This window comes from Cryptomeria japonica, chromosome 2, assembly GCF_030272615.1.
Source record: "Cryptomeria japonica chromosome 2, Sugi_1.0, whole genome shotgun sequence".
Classification (NCBI taxonomy): Eukaryota; Viridiplantae; Streptophyta; class Pinopsida; order Cupressales; family Cupressaceae; genus Cryptomeria; species Cryptomeria japonica.
Genome location: NC_081406.1, coordinates 2,881,474 through 2,903,178, shown reverse-complemented (window position 1 = coordinate 2,903,178; position 21,705 = coordinate 2,881,474). Strand labels below are relative to the sequence as shown.

General features: G+C 37.2%; 1 protein-coding gene across 1 annotated transcript in view; it reads left to right on the top strand.

The window, feature by feature from the left end:
• The first annotated feature begins 2,168 nt into the window (after positions 1-2,168).
• LOC131058627 (large ribosomal subunit protein bL34c) overlaps positions 2,169-21,705 on the top strand; it is a 43,007-nt gene continuing 23,470 nt past the window's right edge. Inside the window, exon 1 of the mRNA XM_057992364.2 lies at positions 2,169-2,434. Coding sequence (XP_057848347.2) covers positions 2,287-2,434 — 148 coding nt within the window. The 5' untranslated portion in view covers positions 2,169-2,286. The remainder of the gene's footprint in view (positions 2,435-21,705) is intronic.

Below are 21,705 nucleotides of genomic sequence, written 5' to 3'. Positions count from 1 at the left end.
ACCTGTTTTGGTCCCTTTTGCTCTAGCCCTGATGTCACCTTGTTGACACTGATGGGTGGGCCCCATCCTGAAGGCTATGCTCTCCTATTTCATGGCTGATTGGTCCTATTTTTGGAAGTCCATGGCATGGAGTGCCTTGGTCTTGGACTAGGGCACCCAAAAATACCCTGACCCCCCTTGAACATGCCTCAATTTGAAATGGGGTAGGCTCTTCCTCTCCTCGATGGAGTTTGGTCCCCGTGGCTACACTTCACCTTTGGAGGTTGGCCTAATTGGTAATTTACCTAGGGAACCCTATATAAAGACATCCTATCAATTCATTTTGAGATCAACTAAGACTCCATACCTAGCATTCGTGCATTCAAACAATCATCATCATCAAGCGTTTTTCAAAGATTCAAGGTAGCATTTCATCCTGCAAACATTATGGAGCAAAGTTACATCAATCTTCATGCAAGCATGTGTTTTTGATTAGGGTTTTCATGTTCATGTGTTTGCCATGCCATTACATTCAACATTTGTGATTACATTCAAAGAGAATTGCATCAACAATCATTCCATCAAAAATTGTAGATTTGAGGTATATCTCCTAACATTTACTTCAATATTTACATTATTCAATTCAAGGTTAATTCCTAATTTGGGCTTTGATCTAAGGCAAACCCCTATCTACAACACTTTCTTCTCTCTTCCTGTGAGCAAGGAATAGGCTCAAGAGCTGTACTCAAAGATTTCGATAGAGTTGACAATGACATACGGGTTTAACTTTTGACATAGTGAAATTCAGGGGACCAAGGCAAATTTGTACTACTCGGTCCTAAAAAATAAGGCCAAACTTTTAGGAACAAGTTCTAAACATCTTCTTTTGCCCAAATCTAAGTTTGTGGCTCCGTGGGATATCTGTAGCAATCTGTTTTCAATAGTTTACTTCAATTATCCATTGCTTTACCCTAATTTCACAATTACCTTCCAATGTAGTGGTCCCTAAGGTAGCAAACTAAAAACCGACGAATCTAATTAGAATTTCAACCCTTTTATTATTTGGATTGTGGCTAGATCTATTGGATTCACCCCTCTTTCAATGTAGTGGTCCCTAAGGTAAGATTAGTGGTCATACAATTGAAGGTAAGATTAGTGGTCATAAAATTGTAAGCCCATTATGATAAAGATTGATGATGCAATTTTGTTTATTTATATGTTGAACCAAATTAATTTTCATGAAGATATGTTTAAGTATAGTTATGCATATAATGTGTGCATGTTTTTGTTAAGGTTTGTATTGCTAGACAATTCTTTATGGGATCCTCAATCCATGATTGTATTATACATTATTATCTGTCAACCCCTTAAATAACTAATTTTATGACCTCGTGTTTGTAGATAATTAGCAAGCATGCAAGTGGTCTAGGATTTGAACTCTAATACAAGTGTTGTTCTTTTTAGCTATTGAATGCTTCTTAATGCTCTAAGATTTCAAATGATATTGTAATATGAATCAATGTTCAAAAGAATGTGTTTAAATATCAAGACATAATGAATCATCACATGAATGTGTATCAAGTTGGTTCCTAGTGACTATGAAGAAAGAGCAAGAGTTAGCAAAATTTGAACTTAAACTTTTAAATTTTGGGGCTCAATTCTACATGGTATATGATTTGTCTCACATGTTACAAGATTGATTGAAGATTAAAAAAGGTGTGAATATCAAGATGGAGAATGCTTGCATAAGTATAAATATAGATGTTATAAATATGCCATAATGAAAAAATATGTATAAACAAGGATACAATAAGATAAATGTTATGAATATGCATGAATGAAAAAAATGAGTAACATATCAAAAAATGAATCTATCTTACATTATTATTGTTTTTTTGGTGTCACAGACCCAATCTAACACCCATTTTTGGAGCGAGTTGATGTAAGACTAGTCCTTGGAGATGTACCAAACAACCCACCTGCTAGATGTATAGAGTGATATCCAAACCTCAAAATTACATTATTATTAGTATTCTTTTATATTTTATATAATTTTTTCTAATACTAAAAAATTACAGAATATATTTAGGCATTGGACAAAGTGAACATTGGTGGGGTATGTAAATTTCACCATGACTAGACGATTGATACTCATAAAATTGTTTTCTATTTTAAAAAAACCTTCTCAAAGCTTAGCCTTGAATTCCTTCCGTTTGATACTATACTGATAGGATAAGGTAAGAAACATATCGTTACACAAAAAAGATATATTTAGAGCAGAGGCCCTGTGTCGGGCGTTCTGTAGAGATGGGTATAGCGTGCCTAGCAACCTTCAATGGGTTACCACGCGCCTCTGTCAATGTGATTTCTAATACCAAATTTAGTATCTGTGCCACTTTTTCTCCCACAAGATGCGCTGCTGCTAGTCTGAGTTTCTCAGCATCTTCATTTGCAGGTATACCGTATCTTTTCCTAGTTTTTGCTCTTACAGTACCACTGGATTGCTTTCAAGTTATTTATGTGAATACTCAACTTGCTTTCAGCTTGCTTTTGTATTGGTAACAGTAATCTGTAGAAGAAATATACGATTTAGGCAAAACCCATTTGCAAGAACTGTTAGCTGAAAGCTTAAGGGAGCTTCTAGATTGCATTTGGGTTTGTAACCTGAAAATGTAAAAATTGTTGGAGATTATATTACATCTACACCTAGCATATATAGTCTAGTTTAGAAAAATATATGAACACATTACTAATGTAAATCGCGTGTGTGTCTGGACATTAATATTGGATTAAATATTAATTGAGTGTGTGTTTGGGAAGTTAATAGAAAAAGTCTTTATTAAAGTCAAAGCACATGAATGTAAAAAATTAATCGTGATAATACAATAAAATTGTTGATTATTTGTGCAGTGATGTAATCTGAAAGTTCCTTTTTTTTTTATGTTTGACTATTTTTAATATGGTATCAGAGCAAGTTGTAGAGAAAGAGGATCGCTGATTTACATTAATGTGAAAGTCCATAAATCTGCGAAAGTCCTTGCGCATTAAAGTTTTTTGTGTGGCTCTAAAGTTTGTAAGTTGCAACTGCAAACCTAGGTTGCCAGTTTGGGTTCGGGTTCAAGTTCAGGTTCTGTGATGTCCCCTACTAAGTTTAGGTCTGTTATAACAGTAATTAATTTATTTCAATATACTCATGCCTTAAACTAACTGATTAGGAGACAACTCTATGCTTAGCTCTTTCCCTAATATAAATCAAATCTGTGATATTCCATAGTTTAAATAATTTATCAATTATTAATGAATAAATTGTCGATCCACCATACTAGACCATTAATTCTATTATATTAGATAATTAATTTTATCATCCATAATTCTTAATGCAAAGTTCAATCCTTGTTACTACTTCAGTTTAAGGAAGAAGGAGATGACTATGTTGCCAATCGCTTAGATACCAAACTCAATAGGCTCCCTCAAAGTTTACGGGATGCTGATCCTTACTCTATCTTGGGAATCATCCTATTGGCTGGATTTAGACTGCCCCTCTTGGAAACGATTCAATCTCTTCTTCTTAGATACTGACAGAAATGACAAGAACAGACTATAAGTATACTAACTTCTGATGTATTATGAATATATATGAAATTAAGTATGACTATCATACATATTGCAATCCATATTTGATAAACCTAGAGGATCCGGTTAATACTGAGAGGGGGGTGAATCGGTATTAACAAAAACTGAAACTTTCAACACCAAAACAAACTTATCTCAAATCAAAAAAACATTCAACACTTAAACCAAATCTTCATAACAGATTTCCTTATCAGATCTAGATAATCATTTCTTCTTATGCAAACTTATTAATCAGATCAGCCATCAATTCAATATCAGATCAACAAACACAGTTACCAACTTATTAACTGATCAGAATGCTTCATCAATCATATAATCATCATTACCGGTAACCACTTTAAGATCTCTGATAAACAAACATAAACTGTCTTTACCGGTTATCAGAAATAAAACATGAACATCACAAGAAAAGCATACCACACATGAACACTATGTTTTTCACATGGAAACCCAAATAGGGAAAAACCACGATGGGAATTGGTACCCACAAATATTTTGCACTCTTTCGGAATGCGCCCTGTTAAGAGCCAAGCCCGGTTAGAAGCTTACAATGATGCCCTGTTAAGAGCAGACCCTGTTAGGAGTCACCTGATTAAGGGATTTACCTTAGCCTTGTTAGAAGCTTTGATCTATTAGGATCAACCTCGCAAGAGGATTTAGAACTCAGATATTGAATCACCCTGTTAGGGGATTTGACAATGTGAGGCCTACTCTTACTCTGGTAGACCAAATCATTTAGCCAACAAGTCAATCACCAAAAACCAACTGTAAACATCATTAAACATCAGTTGAACCTGGTTGCTATCAATGACAATATAAATAACTGATCATGTCATCTTCCTCTACTTGTACAGTCATTCACCATCATCTCATCTTCATCAGTTATGCCAAACATGCCAACAATATTAATATTACTATTAAATTCTGCATAAGAACATTATTAGGCTTCATATATTAAGCATACATTTTAAGCACATCCCCATGCATACCACCAAGAGCAATGATGTTACATGTTACTCATGTAACTTAATAACAGTTCTGATCTGATCTGATTGATGGTGATGTCACTAGTTGCTTTGATTCCTTCCCTTTATATCTCTCAATGTGAGGAAGAGGTCACAACTCTCCATCATGTATGCCTTTTGGCAAGAGACACACCCTTTCACCATTAGCACCCTTTTGAAAGAGTGCAACTCTTCATTATTTCTGCCCTTTGAAAGGGACACAACCTTTCACAATCAGATCTACACTTTTGATTCCCAACTTATCCCCCTCTCAAATGAGGTTCTCTTCTCCCTTTTATATTTCATGTGTGAGGGAGTCACAACTTTTCATTCCATGTCTCTTGACCATTCATTAACTTTAATTTTAATTATATTCTTTTATATTTTAATTTTAATTTAATTATTATTATTTACCATTAAATTCTATTTTGGAGCGGGGACATTACAGGTTCAAAAAACTGGTTCGGCGGGATGGCAAAATTTTGAAATGGGGTTTGGGTTCATATATATATATATATATATATATATGCAGCCTGTAAGCATAAATTAAGATTAGAATGCCACATAATATCATATAAATAACAAAAACACCATAAACTTGTAATTATAGCATCATGATCATACCATCATAGCATCATATCTTCAAGTTCAACATCAAAATATTAAAATGATAATATCAAGTTCAAGTATCATTGTTTCAAAATACAACTTGCAACAATTGGAACTTTATACTAAGTTTAAATCATCTAATGGATTCTTCTTCTTCTTCTTCTTGTTCAATGGCATTAGTTGATTCACAAATATGAAATATTGCCAAGGCCAATGGGATCAACTGCAACAATAACATTCTTGCTGTCCAAGTCGTCCAATGTAGCAACTGCAAGCTAAGAAGTGGAAGCATCCAAGTCCATATGCTTTGTATTCATATCCCACATCGTTGACTCCCCTTCTTTGTATTCATTTTGTTTGTGTGAAAGGAGACCCTAGTTGGAATACACTTATACTAAGTTCTCTGCTCTTTTTGATTGCAACCTATTGCATTTTATTAAGTGGATGAAAGAATATGTGCTCCAATTTCTTTCTGATGTAGATGAACTAGCAACCTATGAAGACAAGACAAAGTAAACAATTAAAACTAAATTATTAAAGTTATACAATTACTAGCAACCTATGAAGACAAAGTAAATTAAAATTATAAATAAAACTTGTGATATAATTTTGATTTCGAAGGGCTGCAGCAATTGGAATCGTTGGCCATGGAGGTACCACCAACTATGAGCATCCTTCTTAAATTGTTGACGAAAAATATTAATACTTAGACCTCTTGCATTCACAAACTTTATGAACTCATTTGAAATCAAAACTCACATATCATCATCAAGAAAGAGTCTAAGGAATGCTGCCTTGTACTCATCAGATGCTTCTTAATCTCTTTATGGTGGAAGCCTTCCCGGCATATCAAGATATTGTTTGGTATAATATTTTGGTGTCAATGCATAGGCAAGAAGATGTAGAGGAGTGGTCATCTTGTTCCATCGTTCTACAACAATTGCTTGCAATTGTTTGAAGGACTCCTCGGGGTCTTGCTCTTTGTCATTTATGATTTTCTTCATCTTCTCAAACATTGAGTTGATGCCATCATGCACCTCTCCAATGCAAGGCCTATCCATGTTAGTGTAGCGAAGCAAACCCATAATGGGCTCGGTGAAGTGAAGGAGATACTCCACATTTACCTACCATGAGTCATCCAATATCTTTAGCCTAATTTTTCCTGCCCTCTCAATGCTGCTTTGCTTCCATATAGACCAATTATTGCTGATCATCATATTGCAAAGTGTCGCTTTCACTTTTACAAGTCATCTCAAGACGATCAAATTAGATGCAAAACAGGTCTCAGCAACTTGTAATAGAAATTAAAGCAAAAAAATACAATTAAATAGAGACAAACATGTAAAAAGAATACACATTACACAATCAAAAAATGAAAATCAGAAAATGTAAAATACTAATTTTAATTTTTTTTAATTAAATTACTACTTCAAGTTCATTTACCTTCAATAGCTCCAAATTTGAGAATAATTTGAAAATTCCTTGAGACATGTGGTGGTTTGTGATGAACATCTGGATGTCCTTAGCCTTTGCATACACCTATTTGATCCACCCAATTTTATTCCCAATCTTTTGTAGCATAAGATTGAGTGAGTGGACTGCACAAGGTGTCCAAAAGGTATGCCGATATTGCTCTTCAACCAACAAACCAACAACTCTACAATTCTTTGTGTTGTCTATTATGACTTGGACAACATTTCTAGGTTCCACTATCTCAATGGCACAGATGAGAATACCAGCAATAAATTGCCCATCTTGTGTTGCCCCTCACAATCCATGGATTTAAAAAACATTGCCCCTTTAGGGTACACCACTATGACATTGATTAAGGGACGGTTTCTTGAATCTTTTCACCCATTTGAAACAATGGATACCCTTATTTGAATCCATGAATTCCTATGGGCTTCAATGCATCCTCAACCCCCTTGACCTCTCTTTCCAACAAGGTGTTTTGTATCTTCTCATTACCGGGTCCCTTGTACCCTTTTGGAGCTTCATTTACACTTTTCTTCATCTTCTTCCAATATGGGGAGCAAACAACACTGAAAGGCAACCCATTTGCAGATATGCATCTTGCTATATCTTGGTTGGCAATGTCTCGACTCTCACTTTGAAATGAAGTTTCCAAAGGTCCCTTTCTTTTGTGTGGAATGGGTGCTTGAGTTTCAGCGTTAGGCTCAACTGCTGTAGTATAAAAGGGGTGGTCTTCTATCACTATATTTGAAGATGGGGGCTGCATTTCGTTTTATTTTTTTTAATGGGCATATTTTGTCTACGTGCTTCTCTCTCTTCTGCTTCTTCATGCTCCATGATATATTTTAATATCGTGTCATTTGGTATAAGAGCATTTTTTTTTCCAGGGCATTTCTTGACTCCTCTTCCAGGTATTCCATACAAATGGCCTACCACCTGAAAATATGAACTATTCCTTTCTTTATCACAACCTTGACATTTCCAATGGAATCCCCCACCTTCTAGAAGGGATCTTATAATATCAACATACTTCCACAAAGGAGAATCAGAATTTGGTTGTTGTTCATTATTGCCTATGGAGGAAGAGGTAGATGCCATTGTAGTTCCTATGGCAAGAAATTTTATACACATTCAAAATAAAAACAAGAGAATGGAAAAAAAATAGGTAGATCTTTTGGACAATTATGAATTAAAGAGAAATGAAAAAATTTGAAAAACTTAAACAAAAACAAAATAAAATGAAAAAAAACTTACCTCTTTCACCCAATAGAAGCTTGCAAAGGAGTAGGAATGAAACACAAACACTTGATCAAGCTTCACAAATCAATCATCTAACTCCCTCTTGCTCAATCAAACTTTTGCTCAACTACCTATTTGCTCCAATTCAAGAGAAAATAATCTATTTGCACACCAAATGAGATATAAAGCCCAACACAAGTCATTTTAAAACCACTTTTTAGGGTTGTGGAAGTCAAATTTTTATTAAATTTGCAAAAAAAAATTGTGTTTGCCGACACTTTTCTAGCTGGGTTCGCGCATGGTCCGTTGGAATATGCCCGGGTCCATCTCGGGTTCGAACCTGGTCCGTCTGGTTCGAACTAGATGCCGTGGTCACAGGCCCACAGGCAGACCGACCTTGGACCTGGACCTAGTTTGGACCGTGTTGGTGTGCGTTTTATTACCCACCAAACACATAATAAAATGTCCAAAGACACTCTATCCTCTCTTGAACAAAATCATCGCATATGCTAAGATTATGAGAAGATCATATGGTGATTCCAAGGTTTCTTTTGTCAGGTCTTTATGTGTGGATAAGCTCAATGAGCATTGTGATATGCTGTTAGTACACAAAGGGACTTACGCTTGGCTTGTTCAATTCACAATGAAGCTCTACCGATTAGGTCTTGGATCATGGACTTAAAAGAAAACTGAAAAGGAGATAAGGGTTTAGAAGTTCTAATCCATTCCTAAGAATTCAAGAGACAGTATTGACTCGGTGAAACCAATAACCACACTTTGCTTCATCACGTTGGGGTCAACTACTCAAAGTGGGTGCAATCTTCAAGGGGCGTGCTTATGATTTTCATGTCATGAATAACTACCATCAAATCGAACAATATTCATCCAGACAGAAGTTAAGCATCCACAAGGTAAGCTCAGACTAACTTTACACAATGAACAAAAAACATCTGTTCATCAAAAGTATGAGCGGAAGATTCACCATAAATCGATACTTATCAGATCTTGCATTCGTCCAACATACATGAAATAAAATCTTAACTATGATGAGGGATAAGAACCATGCAAACTCCAAAATAAGAGAAGTAATCACCATCAATTCGGGCAATATTACTTCTACTTTGGTAGTTGTAAACAACAATTTGCTTATCTAAACATGCTTTGCAACATGCTCCCATGTTTTACAAATGAGGGGCGAGCTCAATTTATAGGCTCTTCAATTACAATTCAATGGCCAAGATTGATTTCAAATCAATGGCCGAGATTAAAAAATAAAACCCTAATTAGGGTTTGTTACAACTAACTACCTCTCGACCAATGAGAAAATTACATTTGGGTACACTTATCCTTCCTGCTAAATATAAACCAATAATAAAATAGAAAGTTGTTGCATTGTGGAGTGTGCCTTCTAGAAGCTTCCGTGAATAAGTCGGGTTCATTGAACTTGGACATGTTGACTTGGAACAATTTGATTGGTTGGAAGATGACGAAGCGCCACCTCAGCGTGTTGGATGTCTTCCCTGGTCACTTTGTTCCTCTTCCACGTACTTGCCTTAGAATATCTTTCCTTTTCGACGACTCTGTACTTTGAGCTTGTTTCTTCCTAGCTTTGATCTTAGATTCCTTTCAAGATTTGAATCTTTGAGGTCTGGAAGTCTCCCCTTGGACCAAATGTCTGGACTCAAAGTTATTAAAATTTTCCTTCCTGATTGCTTTGAAATTCCTCCTGTTTGAATTGGACTAATGTTATTCCTCTGAATTCTTCAATTTGTGTCAAAAAATTGTCTAGGTATGGAAATTTGTTTGGAATACTCTTCTTGTGTCTTTAATTCTTCAGGAGATGAAATCCTTCAAGAAGTTGCCCTGATTGCTTCAATAGGTTTGGGATTGTAGATGAAATCCCCCAAGAAGTCCGATTTTTTTTTTCTATATGTTCACCAAATCTGAGGACTTTTCTTTCTTGATGCCTTGAAATTCTTTCAAGTGCCTTGAATTTAGAGAAGAATTCCTTCGTGCTTTCACCACAATGGAGGAAATTGGAAATTTCTCTGTGAACTACTTCCCATACTTCCAAATTTTGGCTATTCAATTTCATTTTGTAACACCTTCATGTGGACCTTTCAACACTTAGCCAAGAGTTGACTCTTTTGTTGTGGAAAACTCCACACTTAGCCATTTTTTATTCCTTTTTTTTTCTTTCCTCTTGGCAAATTTCAACACTTGGGTCGGACTTTGGAAATTCCTTTCCTTCCTTGCTTCAAAAATCCACTTGTCGTCTTCGAAAATCTTCCTTAATTGAACTTGGGAGAGTGAGCTCTTTCAACTTTCAAATTCGAGAAAGAATGAGATTGAAAATGGCAAGTTGAAATTGATATAAGTTTGAGAAGTTTGATCCTTCTTAGCATCTTTACATTTTTGGTAGATTCATCGAACCTAGTCCTCTTCTCATCTTCCTTGAAATGGCAACTTAATCCCTTCAAAAGACTTCAAAAGAAAGTTTCTATTTTGCATCTTGTTGCCACTTCACACTTAGCCAACTTGTCTTCATTTTGGCCATGTAGGTGAATGTGTTGGCAAGGAATCTTTTAGATTTGTCATGTATTTCAAGAAATTTCTCTAAGTGTTGGGCGAATTTTTGAGAAATAATTCTAAGTGTTGGGCAAATTTCTTGACTTTCCATACTTGGTCAACTCTATTCATGGCGGAGTTTGCCATGTGTTAGGACATTCTTTTCATGACCTTGGCGGAGCTCATGTGGTGTCATGCTATTTCCAACTTCAAGATGACGGACTTCATGTGGCCTTAGGCCATTCTTTCTCCTTCATGAGCTGAGTTTAAGTGTTTCCATGCCATTTCTAACCCTTCGGCGGACTTCATGTGTTTGTATGCAGGGTGGACTTGACACTTGGTCAAGACAATTCACTCTTGGGGGGGGGCAGACTTTGCTGATTGCTATGCCATCTTTGTGCTTGGCGGAGTTTAGCCATTCCTTGGGACATTTTCATTATGACTTGGGCAGACTTTACCCTTTGCCATGCCATTTTTGTGCTAGGTGCTGGGCAGACTTGCTATCTTGTCATGACAATGTTTTCTTTTCCTTGCAGAGTTGGCTAGGTGTTATGCCACTTGCATGTTTTTCTTGGGCGGAATTCCTCATGGCACAAGACATTCCCATCTCCCTCCTTGGTGGACTTTGCTATGGCACAAGACGTCGCCATTTCCATCATGGCGGAGTTGGTACTGGCTTGAGACATTGCTATAGCAACTTTCCCTTTGCCATTTACACTTGATGGATTTCTTGATGATTTTTCATGATTTCTTCACGTTGGAGGTACAAATTTTCGCTCTAAAGACAGGAACTGACCAAACCCTAGATCCCCTTTCCAAAAATAGAAAAAAGCAAGGATCCCTAAAAAAAAGGGAAAACTTTCTAAAAATAGCCATTTTGGGAATTGTGCCCAAAGTGCCAAAAACAAAACTTCCTAAAAAATAGGAAAAAGCTGAAAAATCAAACTTTCTAAAAATAGAAAGTTGTCCAATTTGACTCAAATCGATTGCACTTTTCTTCCTTTGGGCATTCTAAGCACTTTGACTCTAAACACTATTCTGATCATGATTTCCCTAATTGACTTTGATGGCCACCTAAAAACTCTTAACTCATTGTAAAAAAAAACTTGGTGATTAGCAGTTGCAATGCCAAGGCAAAACCCTAAAAAGCAAAAACAGGGGGGTCCCTATTTGCAATGGGGCGATGTGTGAAAAGGTCACAACAGACTGGACTGGTACCAGGGGCCCAGAGGGCCGAACCAGACATCCTACCTACAAATAGTTTTGTTGATGGAAATAGTGCCTTGATGTATATTCTTTTGCATGTAAATCTCTTCCAACCATTAATTGGTAATTGTACTATCTCTGTTCATAGATTTCTCTAGAGCTCTATCGTCGTGTGACTTTCCTTCATATCCATAGAGTACTTGTCTTTAACAATAATTTAGGCACTGGGTTTATCATTTAAAGTGAGAAGCCAGTTTAATCGGTGTTATTAGTTGTTATGTCTTATTGTTTGGCATGAGTTGTTGTTGTGGAGGAAACTGCCCTCGGGAAAAGAAGATGTGTAGTGTAGAGCCAATTTGAATGTTAATGCTGTGAAAAGGGTGTTTTTGGCATTTTGCAGTATTCGTTTTAACATTCTTGCCTTTTATGGCATAAGCAAAGCATCCAAAAGCTTTTTTGTAGAACACTGTCCCTAAGATCAATAAGTAAGTTGTGGATCTATAGAGCAGCATATTAGTTTACCAATGCCATTCATCATATACAAGCTGTTTGAACACTCAGGGAATATAACATATCTGTCTTGCTATGCCTAGTATCAGAACATGGAATTGAAGTTGTTCAATTTGCTCAAGCTGTTCATACATGTTGCTGCATACAAAACAATTCCTGTTTTTGCAATACAAGGCTGCCATCCAAACCTCTGAACTTGTAATAGCACCTGAAGCAATATCAAAATTTGGAAAGTGAAAAGGAAAGGAAAGGAAAGGATCTTTTATAGTCCACGATGCCAGCAATTTGTATATGGGTCTACAGATTGGTTAGAGCAATATGGGACTACCTCGTACTCCTTGTGGGAGGCACCTAATTGCGCTACAAACGAGGCGTACATACCCTACCCCCTTGTGCGATTTGAACTTGTGAAAAGGAAAGGATCTTTTATAGTCCACAATGCCAACAATTTGTATATGGGTCTACAGATTGGTTAGAGCAATATGGAACTACCTCGTACTCCTTGCGGGAGGCACCTAACTGCGCTACAAACAAGGCGTACATACCCTACCCCCTTGAGGGATTTGAACCATGTGTTGGAAATAGACATGACAGTTTTTGCTGGTGGGTTTGTTATTGTAAATTTCTTGCAGTATTATATTTTGAATTGATTCTTCTTTTCTGTTTGAGTGAAGTTTAGGGCTTGTGTTTTGCAATTTTTATGAAGAGAATTAAAACAAGTAATTGGTAGGCTATTCGAATTCAATGCTAAGTGAAATTGGCTTGGTGTAAAAGTGTAAAACCGTGTCACACTTTTGGCCAACTAAGTGGTTTCAGGCAAAACAATTTCACTTGAAAGTTGAAACTACTTAGCACCTAATTGGCATAAAGAGTTTTAGGTGAAACTTTTTCACTTGAAACTATTAAAGAGCTATAATTTAATTTTAAAACTCAAACAAGGTTGAATTTACATGCAATGTTTCGACAAAAACTTTTTTAAGCGAAAGTGTTACGATCAAAACGTTTTCAATCAAAATTGTCTATGTGGTAGACATATATGGCAGTGTAACCCATCTTTTGGGGCAAATTCAACAAAAAATCAACTTTAACATTAAATTTCTCCAAGTAGTGGTACTTTCATGAAAATTTGAAAATATCTTTCTGTAGAGCTTGGAGTCTAGAATTCAATTTTTTTTTTTTTTTTTTGATATTTTGATTAGTTTTATTCTCGATTTTTAAAAATTTATTGTAAGCATGTTTTTATAATCAAACATAAGGTTGATTAGAAAAAAATTATATGTTTTTAAAAAATATACAATGCACTAAAGGAGAGAAGCTTCTTCAAGAGGGTGATTTAAAAGAAGCGATTAAAAATTTAGACAAAAGTTAATGTCCTATGAAAACTAAGACGTTTTTATTAAGTTTGGCTTTAAAAATTAACAAATAAATATTTGTCAAAAATTATTTTTTTCCATGTATTAGAAAAAAATCAGAGCATTTTGGGTTTGCTCCTTTTTTGGGACATCCAATCAACCTCACTTTTTTCAATATTTTTTAGCAATTAAAATTCTTTTCTTAAATTGGTTTTGTATTCATTCAAGCGCGCAATGTCTTTGCCGGAAGTTGCAAATCCTTTGGCAATTAGGGTTGTGGATGCAAACCCTTCCCAGTGCATTGGAAAGGTTTCAAGTGTGATCTCCTCTTCGGACTTAGACGAGAAGAATGCTTAGGTTGTCACCAATTCACAACTTTGCAACCGGTCTCTAGCTGTGATTGCGTTGACTTTGGATTGCCAGGGTCTGCCAGGGTCTTTGCCTTTTGGTGCACACAAATCTGCTTGTGGTAGGGGCTCCTTAGGAGATGATTACAGGTAGTTGGGAAATGGATGTGGCACTTGGCCTTCAAAGGCGTATTCCTCACCTAGGGTTCCAGTTTCTTCTCTTTCCCCCTCTCTTGCGGTGAAGATTGGGTGTGTGGCTAGGATGCCCTCATCTGATGGCAGGGGGGTTCGCCTATGTGCACTCACAAATCAGTGCGGGCTGGATCTTCTCCTTGTTCAGTGGGGTCAACTCTCAATTCACATCCAAAGGTTGAGTCCGCCCCTGCCAAGGCTTCCTTGTTGGCGACTACCTGCTTTGGATTGAATTTAGACTCAATGTCTTCTTTGTCTTAGAGCCACTCTAGTTCCATCACCAGGAGGGTAGCCCAAAGCTTAGACAAGCTCCTGCAATTGAACTTTGATGCCATTGTAGTGAAGGAGTGGTGAGAGAATTAGGAATTTTATTCAGAGAATGGGCTCATTGGATGGTTTAGCCACTTTTGGCCCAGTTTTCTTGAGTTATATGATTGGATCTCGAAATCATGGCTTCCTCTCATGGAAGAAAATTTGGAAATTTATCCTGGTGCAAGAGGCTTCTTCATAGTGGTCTTTGACAGTAAGAAAGACAAAAATGTCATTCTCAACTATGTTTCCGAATTTTAATCCATCTTTTGGGACATTTTCAATTATGCCAATCTAGGTTCGTCTTCCAAATCTCCTCGTTCAATATTGGTTTGAATCATGTTTTGCAGCAATAGGAAAATCTATTGGCAGCTTTGTGTCCTCAGATGATAATTCAAGAGATTTCATTCATGGAACTTATGCTAGTATTCTGGTGGAATTGGACACCACCAAAAATCTTCCAGCATAAATCATCCTGAATGATAATGGTCATAGTTGGACTTAACCCTTGGATTAGGAAGGTTTAATTTTCAGATGCAGGAGATGTTACAAGATTGAGCACGTGCTGTTCAATGGTTAAATCGCAACCTAAAAGGGAGGCATCTTGGTGGAAGGGTGCTACCCCCAAACATTATGCGGTGGCAAATTCTCCCAAAAGGGAGGCTTCTACTTCTTCTCCAAAGATGGATTCTAGGTTGATGGATGTGGAGAAAGTTGGTCGTGTGCATTCTCCAAAATCAAAGGAAAATCATAATTTGGCTTTGATAAATGAATCTAGTCGCATGGTATAGGCCAAGGGCTATGGTGATACTACTTAGGGGCTCTCTCCCTTTGTCTCTTTGGAACTTGCAACAAAATCTTCAGATTCTCATGCTCTGATGGAAGACTCTTGTGGCAAGGAGGCTATGGGCTCTCTTTCACTTGATGCTTCAAAGGTGAAGGATAGTGTGGAAAGTCTAGATGGTGAGAAATGCCTCCCAGAAGACAAAGGCTGGATAGAAGTCAAGAGGAGGAAACATACTCCACAACTTCATATGACTTTGAGATCCTCCAAGAAGGGGAAAAAAGTGGAAACCTAGTCTCTTCATTTCAGCCATATGGGTTGGAAGGAAGGGTGTGGCTTCTTGCCTAGGTGTAGGAGTTTTTGAGTTCAATACTACATAGGTTTTGCTACTGTCAGTAGCAACAGTAACCTTTTTAGTTTTGGCCCTGATTGGCCCTTTTTTGTGGTTCCCCCTGTTGGGGCTGTTGGATGTGTTAGTAAACGGATTTGTCACCATGAATGCTTCTTCGAAATGACCCTGTTTGCCCTGTGAGCACAATGAATGTTTACAACAGTTGGAAATATCGTTGTAGAATAATGATCTTCCTTTGTGTCTGAGAGGGGCAGCTCCCTTGTAAGATGAGAATAATTTGTATTTTTGGGGTTTAGAAACAAAAATGTGTAAGAAAATTGGAATAAAAGAAAAGGGAAATAAACTAGCTTTTGAAGTCCCACATGCTCAAGTTAAGATACCAAAACCTGACATGATAATCTTGTTCACATACAAAATTAAAGGAAGTAAAAGTTATTATTGATGAAATGTACGAAGCATTAACAATAACGTATGAGAACAAATTGAACACACATCCAAAATTTTGTTCTCTATTTGCCTTTTTGCTTGAATAATACTATCCATGTCCTTTATACAATGCTTTTGTGAAAAAGTGAAACCCCAATTACATAGGTGTAGGTGAGTTAACCACTTAGGTTAACTACCCAACTACTTTTCATAACAACTAAGAATAACCAACTCCGGTAACCACTTAGTGTAACCACCCAGGTTGGTCACTTAAGATAACTACTTAGTATAACTTCCTAAATTAGTTACTTAGAATAACCATCTAAGTTTAGATTTAGAATAAGTACCAACATGGAGATAAGTTAGGATAAATGTAACTTTTACAATAAACCAACCAAAAAGTCAACATGGTAATGAAAAAGCACAAGTCACATTACATTAATTACAACAATCAAAATTATGACTTGTGACGAGCCCAAAAACTATACAATAATAGTGCAAACATTCCATTATTATTCTTCATTGATTGATGATATCCCTAATGCAGTGGCTGATGTTGAAGTTTGACCTTGTTGAGGAAGATACTTCTCCTTGAAGATCTTGATAAAGCCTGATAGCAGGAGCAACTAGTTTGTTCTTTGGGATGATAACACTGGTCATTCTCATCCTCCAAATCTTTAGACTCTTGTGAATTCCTCCCAACTCAAGTTGTAAATCCCGTGTGCGGGTGACAAAAACTTTCAAAGCTGTAGAGATATCACTAAGCTTTTCCATTGTGTCTTTGTTAAGAGCTTTTCTAGCAAAGAGTTCCTTATCTATCATCTCCTCAAAGCTTCTTTGTATAATTTGAATCTCTTCCATCAATGACACATAGGGGTAGATAGATAGGAGCTCATTCTGAATTTTAGCTTGTATTTGATTGCGTTACTATGAGCTTCTCCTGTTCTGTTGATACTTGGCTGATAACTATCAACTTCCACTCGATGTGTTCAAGCCAAGTTTCTAAGTAATTCTCTCCCACACTTGGGAATATCTTTTCTGCCACTAAGATATTAGCATCTAAATCTGTCATCTCTTTGAGTTCCCTTAGGATCCCTTCCCAAATTGCTTCTTCTTTCTTGTCATTCTTCAACTCCTCCTCAACAGTTTCTTTCCTAATTCTTGCTTCATCATGGATTGCCTTCACCCTTATGAAAAAGTCAGATGCATTCTCTTTCACCTTCTCAACTCATTTTTCAGCTATTCTCCCATAAGATTGATATTTCTGAAGGCTTTCTATAGCCCCTCTTTCGATCTCTCCTTCCAGACCAGTGATAATTGGTGGATGATCAATATTTAGTGGCAATGTAGTAGTATCCTGTATCTACAATAGACTTCAATTAAGAAGCAAGGTTCTGTACTTGTTGCTTTAATTGATCTTTAGAATGTCAAAGATGGGGGTGGCATATCCATACTGTATCCTAAATTCCACGTGGAGGGGAGTCAATAAAGTTAGAAGGGGGCATGGTGGGTATTACTTCATTGACTCCAAGATCATCCCGAACTTCTATTGGGTTTTTTGTCCCATCTTCTTCATGTGCAGATCCCATCATCTTTCCTTTAGACTTAGATTTCTTCTTTGGTTGCAAGTAGGAAGTATTAGCCCAAAGGTCCTTCTTCTAAAGTGTAATCACAGGCTTTGAAAACCTTACCTAATTTCCCTTGATGATTACCTATTTTCTTTTTTGTCTGGAAGAGGACTTTTCTTGGGGGGAATGATGTAGTCAACATAGATTGCCTTTATTATGTTTTGTTAATATGGTCATTTCCAACAATGTATTAAATGTTTGTCAACTTTCAGATAGTTATACGGTTGATGTGTTTTTTATGCACATGTGAACACAGAATAAAATACTAAGGTATCTTATCCTCTCTTGAACAAAGTTATTCGAATGCTGAAGATTTGCCTAAGGATCAATCGAAATAACTCCAAGGTTCTTATATGTAGGGTCTCTACGTGTGGATAAGCTCAATTTGGTTTGATGTGATTATGCTGGAATCACAAGGGGACTTACGTTTGTTTGCTTGAACGTTTAATCTGCTGGAACTTGAGTCCTATCTACTCACTGGGAGAATAAAGAAATAGCAAAAGGTTGAGGGCTCAGAAAGTCTACTCTAAGACCTAGAATGCGAGAAGATAGATGAACAACTAGGTGGAGTCCTACTGGGTTGGGTCTCACCATCAGGTTGAACAATCTGACACCAACTCAGTGCGATCTTCTAAGGGATGCTTTGAATATATTCAAATCGTTACAGCATCAGACACTAATCACCATTCAAGTTAATGCATGAACAATAGACGTGTAACGACTTGAGATTAAGCTCATTCTATGCTAGTTGACCACGCAGGGCGCACTTATAGTCAGTAAGAGGCTAGTGGTTTGGACTAGGCGGATTCCACGTGAGTGCATTCAGTAACTTCTTTCATTCAATCTAATCATTTACCATCTAAAATGAAGATTCAATAAGAAACCATGCATATTGCAAAGAAACAACACACTTCACCATAACTTCAATGAAAATGGAGTTCATTTACAATCTAGGCAGCAATTTCTTGCCTTCTCTTCCTAATCTACTCTAAATGCTACTATTTGCTATTCCATTTTACTGACTATTAGCTATTCTAACCTCTATTAACCAACTATTAACCTTTACAAATGAAGAGCTAGAGCTTTATATAGAGAGCTCTTTACAATTCAATGGCTTTGATTGATTTACAATCAATGGCTAGGATTACAAGATGGAAACCCTAATTAGGGTTTGTTACAACAAACTCCCTTAGCCAATGAGAAAATTACATTCAATACTTGTGAACCAATAGGAAATCAGGGCAGGTGCCTTGAAGTTTGTGCCTTTGTGCATAAGCGTGATTCAACGAATCTGGACACGCTGATGTGGACCTATCTGATTGGAGGAACAGTGACTGGGATGCCACCTTGTTCTACACTTGCCTCGTCAAGGAACGTCGTATCTCTTTTGATACTCAATGTGGTGATGATGAGAAGCTAACTTTGATTAACTCTTTTGAAACTATTTGCTTCTTTCAACGTACCCTTGCATTGGCCTTGGTTGATCGTCCTCTGTCCTTGATGTACTCGATGAATGATGTACTTCTCCTTGGCTCACCTGTGTTTGATGAGGCCCCTTCATGGTCAAGTCACTCCTCTGGTAGCTCACCTCGCCTTGAAGTGTTTATAAGATCTTTCCTCTGACATTTTGTGATCTCTTAATGTGGTAAAATGAGGTCCTTGAGAATATTTTGCTCTATTGCTTGCAACTGTTTGAACACTTGAAGTCCTTCAACTTGGGAGCACTTTGAGTCATCTGTCATGCATTTGAAGTGTCCTTGATTATGATGAAACTTGAAGAGGTCGCCCTTGTCCTGGCCTGATCTCTCTCCAACTTGATTTTACCGATCTGCAAAACAGACAAAGATGGTGTCAAGCACTTATGATATATTCATCCTAAGATGGTATTTCTCACTTCAAACCATCAACAAGAAGGCATTAAGATCAATTTCTCTTTAGACCCTCTCCAAGGATAGGACCTATAATGAAATTCGCTTTGGACCCTTTGAGAGGGTCAGGGGCGAAATTGGCAAAGTTGCTCAATTTACCTTTACATAGACTTCATTTTCAACCTTATCTTACCAAGATCAAATCATTCGCCTCCAAAAATACTTAAGAATAGGTTTCGCTCAAAGGCCTAGGCAAAACAAAAGACCTAGGAATTTCGCTCTAGACCCTCTGGAAGGGTCAGGAGCGAAATTGACTTTTTGCTTGATTTTCCTTCATAAAACTTCATTTCTCATCCTTTTCTCATCAAAAACAGGTCTTTTGCCTTCAAAAATGCTTAGGAATAGGTTAGTTCAAAGGCTTAGGCAAGGTACAAGACTTCCTAAAGAAATTCGCTTTGGACCCTTTGGAAGGGTCAGGAGCTTAGGTGAATTTCGCTCTAGACCCTTTGGAAGGGTCAGGAGCGAAATTTGTCTTTTAGCCTCAAATTCATCATCTCTTTGCCTCAAATCACTTCTCAAGGCAAGTATACATCAATCTTTTCTCAACCATGCCTTAGGAACCAAGATTTCGACCCCCCAAACAAGGAGCAAATAGAGGTTTTAGGAAATTTCGCTCTGGACCCTTTGGAAGGGTCAGGAGCGAAATTTGTCTTTTGACACCATTCATCTTCCATTCATCATCACTTTGCCTTGAACTTAACTTATCAAACCTCCTATCATGATCAAGTCAATTCGCCACCAATTTAGCTTAAAACAAGGTTCTTTTAGTGCACTAGGCAAAATAGAGAGTCTTTCTAGGAATTTCGCTCTGGACCCTTTGGAAGGGTCAAGAGTGAAATTTGCTTTTGTAGACTCTATTCACACTCAACTTGCCTAGGACTTGTCTTTTCCACCCTTACCTTATCATACTCAAGCCAATTTACTCTCAAAGTGATGTCCACTCAATGCTTTGGTGACAATTTAGGTCATTTTAAGGATTTCGCTTTGGACCCTTTGAGAGGGTCAGGAGTGAATTTTGCATTTTAGGCTTAATTCACATTCCTTTTCACTTGGCTTTATCTTAAACTTGACTTTTGAATCCTTTCTTTTCCATTCATGACCACCATTCAATGCTTCTAGTGAGGAACTAGGTCATTTGGGGAATTTCGCTCTGGACCCTTTGAGAGGCTTAGGAGCTTAGATAAATTTTGCTCTGGACCCTTTGGAAAGGTCAGGAGCAAAATTTGACAATTATGCTCAAATCCCTCACTTTTAGTGATCATGACCTACTCAAATGCATGCTTAGGGGTGCCTCTAAGTTCAATCAACCTCAATTAAAGCTTTGGACCCTAAGCTTGATGCAAAAAAGGTAGATCTAAGAAAATTCGCTCTAGACCCTTTGGAAGGGTCAGGAGCAAATTTGAGGAATTAGCCTTAGATATCATTCAAACATTCAATATTTCACCCTCATTCACATTGCTCTCACCTTAGGACATGCTAACAAATCACCTTAAGGAGGCGCCTAGTTCAAAATCTTGGATCACAAGTACATCTTAACAATTTCGCCCAGGTATCCTTAGAAGGACAGGACCTAAAGAGGAATTTCGCTCTGGACCCTTTGGAAGGGTCAGGAGCGAAATTCACATTTTCACTCAATTTATCCTTCATTTTACTTATGTTTTAACCTTGGTCCATGCTAAGAAGACATCCTAAGGGTTTTCTTTGCTCAAATTTGGGATCAAAAAGCAATTATTGACAAGTTCGCTTGTGTACCCCTGGAAGGTACATACCTCTCTAGGAATTTCGCTCTGGACCCTTTGGAAGGGTCAAGAGAGAAATTCATATTTTTGGCTCAAATTCCTCATAGAACTTCATCTCACTTGGTTGCAACTCACTTCAAAGGTATGCATGAATCAACCTTGCCTCAATCACGCCAAAGATTTTGACCTAAACAAGGAGATCAAAGGAAATTCGCTCTAAACCCTTTGGAAGGGTCAGGAGTGAAATTGGCCATCTTGGTCAAATTCCTAACATTTTCATCATCCAATCTTGTTTGAATACGTTCACAAGGCATAAATAGGTCATTTCTCATTCAGTCAAGGCATGGAATCAAGGATTTTAACCCATGTTAGAAGCAGGAGAGGTTTTTTAGAGAAATTCGCTCTGGACCCTTCGAATTTTGCAAAA